The sequence below is a fragment of the Microchirus variegatus genome (assembly GCF_963457635.1).
Source record: "Microchirus variegatus genome assembly, chromosome: 2".
In the NCBI taxonomy this organism is placed as follows: domain Eukaryota; kingdom Metazoa; phylum Chordata; class Actinopteri; order Pleuronectiformes; family Soleidae; genus Microchirus; species Microchirus variegatus.
The window spans coordinates 34927037-34942843 of NC_139803.1; the positions used below are offsets into that span (position 1 = coordinate 34927037).

At 42.1% G+C, this 15807-nt stretch overlaps 1 protein-coding gene across 1 annotated transcript in view; it reads right to left on the bottom strand.

Moving 5' to 3' along the window:
- Window positions 1-8631: 8631 nt before the first annotated feature.
- The window catches only part of kif26ab (kinesin family member 26Ab), a gene marked incomplete at its 5' end in the record, with an annotated part of 66450 nt that continues 59274 nt past the window's right edge, over window positions 8632-15807 (bottom strand). Inside the window, 6 exons of the mRNA XM_083910597.1 lie at window positions 8632-9059; window positions 9140-9290; window positions 9424-9447; window positions 10419-10612; window positions 11272-14524; window positions 15337-15499. Of these exons, the coding sequence (XP_083766723.1) occupies window positions 8878-9059; window positions 9140-9290; window positions 9424-9447; window positions 10419-10612; window positions 11272-14524; window positions 15337-15499 (3967 nt within the window). The 3' untranslated portion in view covers window positions 8632-8877. The remainder of the gene's footprint in view (window positions 9060-9139; window positions 9291-9423; window positions 9448-10418; window positions 10613-11271; window positions 14525-15336; window positions 15500-15807) is intronic.

The window sequence follows — 15807 nt, forward strand, 5'->3', positions numbered from 1 at the left end:
CACCGTCGCCCAAATGTCCATACTGTGTTTCAGCAGCCGTGCTCATTACTGCAGTGGTGAGAGGGTGTGACATGAATGAATGTGTGTGTCTACGACAGGTCCAATAGGTCATACTTCTAAGTGAGCCAGATGAAAGCTCGAGTTGTGAGTTTAGGCGACAATGCTGACACGGGGCGACTGGTGGCAGCCACACATTTTGAGCTTCAAACGTGGGTGAAGTGTCAAGCACATGAGAGGAGGGCAGACGAACACCAAAACCTCATAATCTCAACTTCAAAGTCTGTCGCTCAAACTCAGTGTGATCCATTTAATGTCTTAGTAGCTATAGGTATAAGATTTAAAAAAAAAAATTGTAAATGTTTTGTAAAAGGGGCTTTTAGAAATGGTCTATGAGTGTTTCTACACGGACATTGTTAACAATGGTTAACAAAAAACTAAGACTAAAATGCACAGTGAAAAAAATATTTTGTTAATTGAAATCAGTAAAAGTAAAATTTTATTTTTAAAAGTAAACTTATGGAATACAGACCATTTGAAGTTTTACTTTTGATTTACCATCTGGTGTTAAAGGTTAAATGATGAAATGAAAGGATTTGATAATCCATGTTTGGTGTCACACATTCTTTCATCCTTTTCAGCGTCTACAAGTCAAGGCTTTCTCTTAATACCTGAAAAACTAAGCCGATTAATTAATATAATCACATACTAATCAACACATTGCCCAGCCCTGCAATAAAACAAACATGTATTAACTATAATACACCTTACACAGCTTTTTATGAGGTATTAGAAAAACAAAATACTCTAATTACTCTAAAAAACTCTAAATTGCCCTATTGTTTATTTGTGTCATTGAGTGGTTTTCATTTTTACATGATTACCAGCTTTAATGAAACACAAAGACTGATCCAGCCCTTCACTAATTCAGAGGACATTTATTCCCCACCTTATTTTTGGCTATGAATGAAAAGCCGCAAAAAAAAAGAGGGGGATTGCACCAGCCTGCCAACCGACTCAAATAGGCAAACAGCAGGACGTGTGCTCGCTGCCAGACGAGCCGCCATCACGGCAACTGTTGCTACAGCACAAAAGCTGCCAACGCACGTTTGATTATGTGATTGGCTACAGTATGAATGGTGAAGTAAGGAAGAACGCTCCTGCGACGTGTGTAATTAACCTCTTGACTTGCATATTCCACTTTAGACGGCGACGTGACAGCCTTCCTGTCAGCAACCTGCACAGATTCAACTCTAATCTGAGACAGAAAGGGAATACAAAGAGGGAATCAGGGCCATCGCCACTATAAACACTAAGGAGACAATAAAATGTAACCAAAATGTTGACAAAGAGGAGGCCCCTTACTGCTGCACTGCTGCAGAATAATCCTGACTATACTATAATCATCATCATCTACATGTGTAAATGAAAATGGCACATATTATCAGAAGGTGTGAATGAGGATCACATGAAAGCTTAATTGTTAGAACAAGACTGTCTGACAGTTTGGTTATAATTTACTAGACAGGGGTAAACAAAACATGCAAACTGAATAAAAAACAACTGTACCACACAAAAAGCAATGTTTAATACCAAGATATAACAAGATACCAAAGTTACCGCTAAGGCAGTAAGAGTAAGCAACTATAAATACGTGAGCAAAACAAGTGGAAATATAAGAAACACTGGTAAATTATTTGATTTTTAATTCACACACACAATTCCCTCAAACGACACTGCAATTTGGTAAGTTTGGTGCATGAAAAAGAAAATCTACTTTGGAAGGATTTTGCATAGTTGAAAACACGCCTCATGATCCCATGTCTAAGGTTTCTGAGAAAGCAATCGAGGCGCTGAAGAAAATCAAATGCTCTTCAGCCAAGATACACAAAATGATTCTCGCTGTAAGAAGGGAAAAGCACAATTCCACTATCCAAGATGGAAGGGAAATTCAATTCATCTTATCAGGAGCCCTGCAGTTCACAAATTACATTTAATATCAGAAAAAGATGGAGTGCAATGCTCTTTTAATTCAGACCTACGTAAAAGGAGGAGGATGGAAAATGCATAACATGAAAATGAGATCATCATGGCTTAAGAATCTTAAGAATATATACATCCTGCAATCCGCTGATGTAAGTGTCACACATCAACTCAAAATATGTAAAAATCTTTCTCAAACAAAGTTTTCAGTCAAACTACGCAATTTTATCATTAAATGGCGTCTGAAAAAACATTAAGAAAGCGTCCGAAGAAGGAATATCACTTAGAATACTTAGTATAAGTCTTCTCCATGCTGAAAAGGTTAAATTAAAGTATGATATTCCAAACATGCCATCACATTTACTTGCATTGCAGGTTTTACATACGGCTGCCCTCGAACAATATGTATCTTAAAAAATATTTCATTAGTTTGACCCCTGATGCCCACACAGAGCACAAAAATCTCAACTCAATAGAGGAAAGACCTGTCAACATAAGGATTTCACCTGTGTCCTTGGGCTATGTGTCGGCTCAGTGGAGTGAGGAGCCACCCTGTAGCCCGGGTTCTGCTGTCCACCAGATGGTTGCTGCCCGGAGCCAGCGAGGAGCTTGTCTGACGGCCACGGAAACTTCAGCATGGAAAGGCCTGTGTCGATAGAGAAATGCCTTTAGACAGAGTAATTAAAAAGGTCTTCAACACACACACATCCGTCTGTTTTAAGAGCCAAACCTGATGGAATAGCTGGTTCAGTTTGTGCAATTAACAGCAATACATGAGCAAGTAGTTTGTCCTGAAATTAAATTATTGAGTTACTATTCAGATTTTCTCTTTCTTTTTATGAACAATGACCTCTTTAAGTGCAGCGTGTAGCTCTTTAAAAAAACAGAGTTATTAATCGCTGAGCAACAGACAGCACATTTGATGCAGTTAAGGCACAAAATATTTTCTCTGCTCAAATGTGTCGCACCTTTTTTAAACTCATGAATATTCATTGCACATTGACTCTTCACATTCTAAAAGCATATTAAAAACAGTGCATCTAAACAAGGCCTTTATGCAAATCAGCGGTTGTCGACAAGCAGCGGGGACCACAGGGACTACAAGACCATAGATAACGCAAGGTCAGTACAAAGTAGTCTTTGACAAGGTCAGTGCATCATGTGCTCACCAAACACTATTAAACAATGACTGCGTCGAGAAGTAGCATTCAGAATCATAAACTGGGGTCAATGATGGAGAAAATGACATGAAACATCCACCTCTGCTGTGACCTGCTGTACCTGTGCTGCTTACCATTTCATTCTCAGACTACATAATTAAGAGGAGAACACTGCCAACTCACTGTCAGACAGCATCAGAGACTGTGTGGGAGTTTACATTATCTTCATCTCTGATGTTTTTGTTTCCTTGCCAGCTCACAGATCTACACACAACAGACTGTTGACCCACATCCTGCACCTCATCACTGTCCAAATCAGTAAATAAATCAGCAATACAATGATGCAATGGTTTAAATTACATCCTTTCAACATGTAATGGCAACGCTCTCTTGCCCATGATGCATTGCTCCATAACACACCGTAAACGGGGTTAAATCTTCAATCATAGATCTCCTTAAAAAGGCTAATTCATTCTCCTTCACATTATGGATTGCTTTATTTTGATGTATTGCCTGTATTTACTTCATTATCTCTGCTTTGTGGCATATTGTTTGGAATCGTATGGAGAATTTACTGTACAGTACATATCAGGGTGAAAGCACTGAAGACAGTGCACACACATGCAATCTGTTTTGGGGATGGTGATGTCAATAGTTATGACCCCCTTGAAGCACAACCACAGTCCGAGTGCGAGGCGTACATCTCGCTCGGTCTCTAATAATTTAAAGACTTTTTTTCTGCACGCCAGCTTGTTTTAATTACTTAGAATAAGTGGCAGCATTTGGTCAGGTTTATAGGTCTTCTTCAAAAGAGCAAGCTTGGTTAAGACGAGCCAAGCTGTTGGCCTGTAGGGTTGTAAATCCAAAAGTGAGCAACTGCTACCACTAACAATGCCCTAGGGCAGATGCACGCCAGCCTAACAGAGGTGGAGGGAGGGGAGCGAGAGAGGTTTCATGCAGTCCTTCTTTTCCTTTGAACATAGTCAACATTCAGCCTGAATGGAAGGCGCAAGGTCAACTAAAGTAACAAAACAGATGCAACTCTCCTCCAGATATTTGAAAACACTATTTGAGAGGTTTTATGACAACTTTTGAGTAGAGAATGCACTTTGGCTCGGCACTTACATGAGAGATAGTAATCTAAACAACGACAAGGACATTAGCAACTGGAAATGTATGACAGGAATAAAGAGAATTTCAGCAGAGGGTCAGTGACAGGTTGGCGTGAAGGAGGGGAGGGGCGGCAGCAGCTCCTGACTTTTCAGTGAACTCATTGCTATTCTCACACAACACCCAGGACCCCACTAATGATGAGAGCCCCCGAGGCTGTAGAGCGGGGCTGGGATGCATGTGGCCCGACTGCTCAGCAGCTCTCAGACGTCTGCAGCAGCTCTGACCAACTGTTTCCACTCACACAGCAGCAGCTTCCTGAGCGCACACAGGGCTTTTAGAGTGATTTGTCAGAAGATAAATCCTATTTCAAGAGTGCAACAGGCAATCATATTGTTGGACAAATTGGACAATTACAAGTAAACTTGTATACATCATGTGATTATACATATTAACATTCATCATAGCACTGCAGATTTTACTTCTGTACACTGGACTGTTCACACTGGTGTTCACAAGATGTGTGAACGCCAAAAAACCACTGAGCCATTGAGCAAAAAATCCACCCGGAGAATTTGATTTGATGCACAGTGACCAGCTGCTCTTACCAGTCAGCCAAATTAACCTCTTATGCTTTTGATCAAAACAGAATTAACGGGGGAGGCAAGATGCTATTGAGCAGCAGGTTTTCGGGTTTCTAGCTGAACAAATCCAAACACATACAGTATAATTCTCAGCAGGATTTCATGTATCACGCTGACCACAGGGCCCTCCTGACAGAGAGAGTAATTACCCTGGACCCCCCATATCCTCTTCCTCCTCATATTCATATGAAAGCCAGAACAAAAATGTAAAAAATTGCCAATTTACTAACTACTATTGTTGATTCACATGTAGAGAGACGTGTTGATGAGCACAAGCTTTGAAAATTTAATAAAAAGATGAGTAAAATCTGGTTTTGTCAGAGATGGTTCAAGAAATTAGCCCTGACCCAAAAAATTCATTTCTTTGGATGCTTTGAATTCACACTGCATTAATTCTTTCTGTGGTCAGGTTGAATTGTCCTCAACTGACAATTTTCTTCTTTTACCGAACTGAATGACTTCATATTCAATTCAAACCAAGGACTCATTTAGTCAGAGAGATTCTGTGAATATTTCCTTGCAGTCTGCCAACTGCCTTCGTGCTGGGGGGAAAAAAATATGCAATAAATAGCACTGGCTCTGCAGATGCAATAAGTGTTAAAGAAACACACTTGTGCTGCTCAGACACCTCACTTGTTGTCAGGCACTTGTGTCAAAGGTGTGTGTCTGTGTGATTTACACATTTAAACACACTTTACATACATTTTTCCCCACATACATTTGATTTACTTTGTAATTTGACCAAATGAATGATGGTTGTGTTTCATTTAGCAGCCATTTTGATTGTTTTTAAAAGGAAGATGTTACTAGTCACACTATTGATGTCTCAGTTCAAGTAAATAGTGTGATAGTGAAACAGAGTGATAGTGAAAACACTACAATTAGGCAACGCAGACATAATTAATTTGATTATTTACACCTGTGCTTTTTCTAAGGTTACCTGTTCAGATTCAGAACCTTGGTGCACACCAGTTTAAGAGGATCCAAAGTGGGAGGACGTTAATCCGCGTTACTCAGGTGGAAGTAAACATAAACACAACACTGGCAAAACCTCCATTTTCAGTAGAATATGACACGCCCACGGGCGGTGTCACGGTTCACGGGGAAGAACCAGGTATTTCTTGGTTCCCACGAGAACCAACTTTTCCGGTTTCGAACTTGTTTTTTTATTATTATTTTTTAGGTCTAAAACTGCACCGGCCGGTTCAAATTGGGTTCGGGAACCGGGAACCGGAAACCGGAACGTGCACGGAGCCCTGCCGGTGTAAGCGCCCTAAATGTGACCTGCTAAAACATGTCAAAATAAAATGTAAGGCATACGGTGTCTGCAGCTCATGGGCTGGTGCTCAGAAAACTACTTTTCACCTGTTCTGCATATGGTAAAAATGTAACTTTAGCTTAACAACAGAACAGTGAAGGTATTTGGTTTGCCGAGTTTAAATATCACCCACACAGCTGCTTTCACCCCCTTAAATGACCAGTTTTGGGGGAAACGTTAAACGTTCCCTAATCCACTATAGCGTGAACAATGTTCATTTTCACTCTTTGCATATTATTCTTACCTGTTGTTGTGAAGTTTAAGGTGAAAATGCGTCGACTTTATAGCTCTGCTTTTCCTTTTCTGTTTGGAGATTCCTTAATACTTGATTAGGGACACCTGCTGCAACAATCATGCGGATAACAGGATCGAACCATTTCTTCTCATTGGGGGGGGGGACTATATTACAAGTGGTGTTTAAATATCTTAGGTTTCTGCCACGTTTCCATTAAAAACCTACTGTATGTCAAATCTCACAAGTCTATACATTTTAAACGCATTATAATTAGTATGCAGCTGCATTAGTCAACATTCACATCTGCTATTTTCCCAAGATTTACCGACAGATTGTGAAATGAGACAGGTGGCACATCAAGTGGCCTAGCAATTAATTTACCAATTAAATATGTGCTTGTATTTCACATATATTTATTGTAAGCTATAACTATTTTAACACATATATGTGCTTCTCTCTGAAGGTTAATTGGTGTATGCTGCTCACAAACGAGGAAAAACCATTCAGCTCCACGGAATCATCAGTTTGTAGAACCATTTTATTCACAGGAACTGTAAAAGTAAAACACAAGCTGCCTTATCATACATTTATACATAGGGTCTGAAAGTCCCATAGAAAAACAAAGCGATTCAAAAATATGGGTTTTGATATGAAATATGACCTTACATTTATATTTTTTTCTTCTTTTTTTGTGGAAAAAAAGGTCTTGGTTTGGTAACAGTTATTTAAAGTATGAGCCTAAAACCCACATCATTGAAAGTTATTGTTTAAAAAAAAAACTATAATGGTAAAAATGGAGTAGAAATCATTCTTTAAAATGATTACAAAATCTCATGCAGCATCTTCAGAGAGGGCCTGAGAGAGTACATCTTTGAAAACGAAAACAATGTAATTTTGTCATCGATATAGAAACCAAACACGCCAAAATACATCAAAGCCGGTATGTTTTTTTCTTGACAATCATTTCACCGATCACCTCTGCTCTCGATTTATCAGCCATTTCATTTGCAACAAGCACATTATAGCAGCTTTAAAAAGAAAAGCTGATATTGTGATTGATTGATCAACAATGTCACACTCATTTGCTCCTATTTCACTGGACAATAAAAAATGATGCAGTCATTGTTTTAGACACTGTTCAACATCTGCTTGTCTGCTTGTTTTTTTTATTTAAAAAAGAAAAGCAGGAGCCATACGTGACTGAAACTGTGTTGTTGTTGCCCTTCAGTCAGTATTGAGGTTGTAACAGTAAGTTGCAGTAAATGTACTGGAATGCATAGAGCCAAGGATTGGCAGCATTTAAAAAAGGATAGGAGGAGAGTAGACCTGTGCTATCTCATCTGTGCCCCCTTTGTCTTGCAGTGACTCTCTCTCTGTCTGAAGAGAAATTACGCTCGCTGATGAGCACTGGCATCAGTGTAGCCCATTCATTATGCTATCTTCATGAGCTTACGTGGAGAAGACTGAGTCCCCACATCGTGAGGCACCAGAGAGAATGGCTGAGCTAAGAATAATTGCTCACTCTCCATCACAGTGGCCCTTTGATTGATATGTTTTGGCTTAATCTTTCATTTTCGGTGAGATAAACACGGGCAGGCGCAGCTTGAATAAGCCTTCTATCTTCCTCTATCTGCCAACATAACTGGTGCTCTACCTTAGAGCATCCACTGAGACCCATTTTGATCAAGGCAACTGGAGTGAAAAAACATTCACTCAGCTCTGCGAGCTTTTTTTTTAGAGAGCAGCAGGCAGGTGATGAGCGACAACAGTAAATGCAGTCCTTGGTTGAGATAACATAGTCCAGTGTGAAAAATCTAGAAAATTACAGAACCAGAGATTTTTAACATAAGGCGCAAGAGGCTGAATGAAGATGGATAAAATGCTGACTGAGGTTTGAAACAAGAGAAAAAGGCAAAGTCTGGGAGCGCAATAACATTAGCTTATTGCTTTTTCCTTTTTTTATCTTTATTTTTTTTTTCTCTCAAAAAGATATTTGTACATACCACATAATCATATAAATACACTATACAATGCAATATAAAATATTTTTTCATAAAAGCAATATGTTCAGGGGTTTGCTTCGGTATGCTTACGATACCTGCACCATATGAAAAATAAAGACTCAAAATAAAACAATAAAAAAGGCACTTCCACATGTTGTTGACTCTTGAGTAAGTGACGGCCTCTGCCTTTGCCATTCGGGCAACAACATTTGTGCTCACGTTTTTATTCCTTTGTCTTTAAAACTATGTCCTGGATAACGAGGCACTGTAGTCGGTGGTGAAGATGTTCTCTGTTTTCACACAAGGATCCACTCTCATCTTTTCTCCGTTTGTTCTTCGTTCCAGTGATAACTCTTAGCCGACAGCTTCGTTTGTTTATCATCCTTCTTCACTTGCTCGTTTCTCTGCCCTCAACTTTCTTTTGTCCTCAGACTTCCACTTCACGCAGTCCCTCCTGTATGCCAGGCGTCGACATGCTGATGTCAAAGCAGGTCACCATCATGACGTGGGACTTGCATAGGTTGACACAGAATTCCAGCTCTTCTGTGGCCTGTGCCAGGGCCTCCAGGTACTCCAGAGATTCTTTATCCAAATTCTGGTCCACCTCAACTGTCATAAAGTGAAATTAGAGTGTGGTTAGATGATTTGGCACACAAAAACATCAGGATTTTACATCAGGAATTACTTACACTCTCCGTTCCACTTGCTGGGGTCCATCATCAACCTGGCCTTTGTGTCTTCCAGCTCCTCCAACAACATCTCATGCTTTGCTCTTAGTTCTCTCACTTGCTGTTGCCTTCTCTCCAGTATTTTCAGCTTACTGTTGAAATACAGCAGGCCCTGACAGACAAGGAAAGACAAACAATTACCACTTTGAGCCACTTCCTGACTTCTGATTGTAGTCATTCAACAAGTGTAATAAAGTCCATGTCACGTATAATTAAAGCTAAGTCAAAGAGAAATATTGGCTCACCTTGTCAACATCTTGGAATGATTGCTAAAGACAAGAGTAGAGAAAAGAAACCTGTTAGACAGATTATTATATGAACAGCAGATATGCTCATATGTGAGTGTGTCATTTTCAAGTTTAGGGAAAGTCAGAGAAAATAAATTAACCTGTGTTCAGGCAGTGATGGCTGATGGAAAAAATCTTTCTTTTTTCCTAATTGAAAGTTAATCTAACCACAATCCAGTTGATTTAATATCTTCTCTTAACAAATCCCTGTCTGCCTGCGCTGAACTTGTGGGAGCAGTTAATGATCCACAGAAGAGGAGCCGGCTATAAAAAGCGATCAGGCATTTGGGAATGAGCGCTACCGATGAGTTGATTTGGGAGGGTGCTGCTGGGGCGCCGTTGAATCTATCACACATTCCCTCACCAATCTTTTCATACATCTTCTTTTCTATTCTTCCTCTCCCCCCACCAACATCACCATCGCGCTCGTCAGCAGTAAGTCGAGTCATCACTCATACCCAAACTAATTAACCCTCCTCAGTAATTGCCTCCCGAACTATTGACATTCCCGCTGAGCGCTGTCAAAATACCCAGCGCCGGGAATTAGATACAGACATTCTAACTCTGGGATTTGCCTCTTAGCCGACAGAGGGTCACACATCTGACACGTATTATTCCTGTCTTGTTCTTTAAAAAGAAAGTGGGAAGGAACGAGCGCACACATTCCCACAACACACAAGTCGATGTGGCACGTCTTGAGCGTGTAAGACACAAATGTCACGCATGTAAACACACCGACATGATTGACAGAATCTTGAGCCAGACATTACGTTATGTGTAAAACAAGTCTCTAAGGATAGGACGACACCACTTTCTGACATCACAAACTTGAGTGTCTGCAGATACAGATATGAGTCTGATACAGTTATTTTAGACCGTTTAAACTATAAAGCTGTTCAACACATTTCAAAGACATGATTCTCCATCTGTCTAACAAATATTCTTCTCCTTACCTCTGCGGTTTCCTCATGACGCCGCCTCTGAAGCCTTTCCACATCATCAATCTCATACACCTTGATCTCAAAGGGCTCCTTCAGTGGTCCAGACATAGGGGGCAGGTCCACCCACTGACCTGCTGTGCTAGCCTTCTTCCCCAGCGAAGAGGTGTCTGGCAGGGGTGCTGGGATCAGCCGTCGTCTCTGGAAACCTACAAAGCCGCGAATACGATGCACACATTCATAAAAGGTACCAATTACGTGCGTGACATACAGTACAGTGCTATTTATCAGGCTCTCTGAGTAAATATGTATGAGTCTCACTCTGAGATGTAAAGTAATGCAAGGCTTTACACAAGCCGGACTTGCAGTTGCATATTTATAAGGATTCATGAGTAAACATTCTGTATATTCACTGCACAAATAAATTCAAATTTTTTTGTTGAACACACATGAATTCACATGGATATATACAGTAAAAAAACAACCTTAACCTAGTCACTGCCGCTCTTGCCGCTCAAATTCAATTCGTCTTAGTTGATCACCGCTGTTCAAAGTCATCTTGTTTGAAACATTCATTGTTATTTCCCCATATAAAATATGTATGAATAATATATACTGCTGATTCAGGGACAGAGAAAACCCAATGAAACACAAATTCATGAATGTAATAAGAATAGATTCATAAAGTAAGAAACCCTTCATGGATAGTTTCCTAGGAGACAGCATTCATTGATTGTGAATACAATCTCAAAAGAAGCTTTGCCGCCTAGTCATCAGCATACGCTGTTATTATCAGGGGAATATATTCCTAATATTTGAGTATATTATTTATACCTGCACTGCAATTTGTAAAATCACAAAACCTTACCATTTGCCCTCTTCTTGGGATACTTGGAGCTTCGTATTCTGCCCGACGACGACACACCGCTCTCGCTCATGGAGTCGTGGGCAGAGGAAGCGCTTCCTGTGGCTTCACTGTCACGGATCATGCTCTCATATCCACTGCTGCCACCGCTATGGTAGAAGAGAGCCGTGCGGCCCATTGCTGGCGGCAGCTCCCCACTTAGGACGCTGCTGTTGTCGCTGCCGTGTCCGCTGCTGTAGCGCTGAGGCCGCCTGGGTGCCGTGATTTTGCTGTACGGGGACGGCAGCATGGCTGCGGGAGGTTTGTCGTCACTTGCGTTCACCCCACTGTCATTGCCGCTGTCTGAATCGCCTGAACCTCTCATGTGTTTGCCTGATATGTTGCCCGTTGCCAGTTCGCTCACACGACTGTTGGCAGCCCTCATGGCCTGCTTTGTGCCCATGATCGTTCCTCTCGCTGGCTTATTACTAACAGCTGCAGGGGTCCGAGGAGCTGATGTCCGTCCTGATGGAGGGAGGTTAGCGTTGGTATTTCTGGTCATGGGAGTGGACAAAGATTTGTTGGAAGAGCTTAGGCCCTTTGCGTTGTTGGCTGACAGTGAACGTGCCTTACTGCCACTGACTGTTCCTACTGCTCTAGGATTTACAGAAGCTTTTACCTGTCCAGATTTGCTCGTACTTCCTCCACCTGGGGATGACAAACAGGTGGCTATAGGAGAACTGGATGAATTTGGAACACCAAATCTTGGAATGGACCTGCTGGATTTGTTACTTCCTAAACTTGTCCCACTATTCTCCCGACTGAGTGCAGTCCTGGAACCCGATAAAGACAGACTTTCACACCTTTCCAGTGACATTTGGCTGCTGTAATGGTGGCCGGCCTCTCCTCTTGGCCCTCTAGCCTTGAGACTGGAGGTAACTTTGGCTATGTTGAGGCTGGAGGTTTTGTTACTGACAGAGTCTGCTCTGTGACGTATATCAAGCTCATCCTCTGATACAGCTGCCCTTAGTCCAGAGGCCCTTCCTGTCTCCCCATATGCTGACTTTAAGGCACTTTGGGGAAAAAGGGTCTTAGTCTTATGATCAAGACTGGACTTCCTCACTGGAGGGAGGGGAGGCGAGGTGCAACCAGGTCTCGGGATGTTACTTGCTTTCTGTGAGTTGGCCTTGTTGTTTTTCCCCAGAGATGAGAATTTAAGGCTTGTGGTAGATGTCATACTATCTTGGGTCCCCTTGTAGTCTGTGGTAGAATGGATGACCGGCACTGTTCCCAGGGTGGTGGCACCTCGTCTTAGCTGAGGCATTCTGCTGGGAGGATTCTTACTGGCTGATTTCTCGCAGCCATCGACCACCCTCTGAGCTGAGGTAGACCCCTGCGCCTTTGGTGGACGGGGTACACTGTTGCTGCTGTTGGATGTTTTGCTGTAAGGTATGCCACTTGGGGGATTTCTGGCAAATCGGCTGGTGTTGCTGGATTCAGAAAGCTGAGGTTCTGAGTGGTTGTCAGTGCGCTGCCATGGATCCTCCTGTTTAGTCTCTTGTCTTGGAGGCTCTCTACTGTTGCTGCTGCTACTGCTACTACTATGAGAGATGGATGAGGTAGGTTTAATCTTCCTGGGAAGACTGGAATTGACGATGTTGGGGGTCTGTGGAAGTTGTGAGGAACTCAGGGAATGAGCTTTTGTTATTTTGGATGTAAATTTGAGGGAGCCTTTGGCCGATTCTGGGGATGGGGGGCACTTTGTCAGTGATAGTTTGCTTGAGGCAGCACTATCACTGTCTTGTTCTGAAAAACTAAACCCACTGTCATTTAAGGAGTTCTTGGCATCTCTAGAGGAAGATACACAATGGAACATATCCAAGGAATCGAAGCAAAATGTGGCAGCTGATCCCGTCTGTTTGGAGTGAGGAAGGAAGACATCATTAGAATGAGCCCCTTCATTCTCCAAGTTGCAGACACTAACGTCACTCAGCCAAGAGCTAATAGATGAACCTCTGCTGTCTACACAATCCTTCATTCCCTCCTGGAGGGGTGTGACCACTGCAACATGTCCCTCCATTCCTCCTACAGCTGATGTGTAGGCATCAAATTCGTCATTAATGCTGCTAATGATGCTGACAGGTCGGGAGCCAGAGGCCAGAGCCTGAAGGGAGCAGTCACTGTTGAAGCTGATAATGCTGGAGGGACGTCCCGTATCGATGAGGCTGCCAATAGACAGCTCCTCCACCACAGTGAACACCAGTTCATCCTCTCCATTTAGCTCCACGGGCTGTTGCAAGGTAACAGTAGCTCTGAGGATGTCCCGATCCAGACACCTCTCCCTCAACGTAGAGCGGACCTGACACACCTCCATTGGAACTCTGAACAAGGGGGAAGTGCAGGGATCCCTTCTTGTCACAGCTTGGTGACTCATCCCCACAGGTGGCATTCTGGTGCTAGATCTTTCCTCATTATCTGCATGCTGTGAGGGCGGCGGGGCCGGCTTTGGCAGGGCTTTCTTGTTGAAGTAAACCTTCTCCCGTACCACAGGCTCAGAGTTTGATACTGAAGGGTTTGCTAATTTATTTGTACAAACCTGGCTCTCAGAGACCAAGGCCTTCTCACCATCAGCACTGGTTCTGCATACATTTTGGACGCTCTCTGGTGTCGCGCTTTCTTCAAGTATGCATGGTATCTTTGCATTGTCCAGTTTAGACTTTGTGCTGGGACTGCAGGACGGTGGCGTGGCGACAGCTTTTGGAGATTGTTTGGGTGAGGTTCCCTCTTGGTTGCAAGAGATATTTGCTACAGTTTTTGGTGAAACACAGCCTTGGATCTCCTTTGATTTGTCACTCTTGGGACTAGCCTCACTTCGCTTGCCCTCGCCAACAAAAGCAGTGGGCTCTTCACTGCCATCTATACACTCTAACCTCTCCTGCAGCTCAGCAAATGTGTTACATTTGAAAAACTGGTCTCTGTCCAGAGGGCCCTCCCTTACAGACCTCTTCTTATTCAGAGAGGGGATGATGGGAACAAAGGCAGGTGGGCCTTCGTTGTCACTGAGCTCTCTGTCTGAGATTGCAGTTCCACCAGGCCCAACATAAATGACAGTGTCACAGGACTGTTCACTACTGGAGGAGTAGTCTGGGTCACTTAGCAGGGAGGGCATCTCAGGGTCCAGGGCTACTGTCCGTGGATGGAAGGGTCTGAGGTGTGGTGGCCGACGGATCCTCCCTTCCTCACAGGAACTCTCCCCTCCAGATGAACTGGATGCATACTGAAAAGCATAGTTAGAGAAATCCTCAGTCTTTCTGTATTCAAACATTCATTAAGCTATGACAGTTATGTGATTCTATCTGCTCTAAATATTAATGAAAGAATCGCAGTCATTAACCGTGATAATTTACAGGGACATTTTTTTTTTAACAATTTCATTGTAAAATGAGTTATCGAGCCGTGAAATTATCAGTCGATATTTATCTTAAGGTTAAAAGTGCACATCGATAATCAGACAGAAATTAATGTCAATAATATGAATGTGGACTGCATTGTAATCATGCCAGGGACCAATACAGAAATAATACATGCTGTCATTCTAGCTAATTATGTGGAGCATATATTATTTCCCTAATCCGAGGGAATGCATTACACACTTCCTTAGGCATTAGTATTGATTACATGATTATGTGTTGAAGAGCTGAGAAGAACTTGAGTTACCACACGAATAATCTTTCATTTGCAAAAGCGTTCACAGATGAATTTGCTTGATAGCACAAAAATGATAGGAGCAAGAAAAATATAAAGTCTTCAGTCACTGCATGAAATAACATGAATGTAATAAAACTTTCACATGCATATTAGAAACAGATTTGCTATGACAGGAACCGTTAAAAATAATGTTACACATCACTGCATTAGCATATCATCTTTATCATTACGTAAGATGCAGCACAGCTCTTGTACAAGCCATTATTTCGAGGTATAGAAAGAATAATATAGTAAATTATAAAAATGAACCATCTGCATCAATGTCCTTTGCACCCTCGCTTTATTTTCGTACATTATTCTTTTGTCGGTTCATCAGTGTACCTTAGATTTCTTCTTTCTCATGCGGTGGATTCGAGATGCCAGCTGGATGGTGGTGAGCGAGTCCGTATAGTTGGCAGGGGAGTCGGAAATGTGGGCGATCATGGTCGTTCGGCAGTTTATGTTGCCAAGGGATTCCCTCAACAGCATTGTCAGTTTGCTGTCCCTAGAGAATGCATTCATACTGTTATTAGTAAACAGCACAATACAAATTGAAAATGACAACAAAAGGTAGCTGATATGGGTCCAGGAGGAGACATTTTTGAATTGTCTGAACTGATAATCACACGCTGGAACCAAACCAACATCGATGCTTGATGGTGGGTTGGTCTGACACTTGGTGCTGAAGGCAGCTATTGATGGGTTCACTTTGTCTGACACAAAAATGTCACAATGGGGAGAAGAACCTGTCCAAATGCTCCGTTTGAGCCGTGTAGTGATTGAGCTACACAGTTTAAAATGATATCATTATCT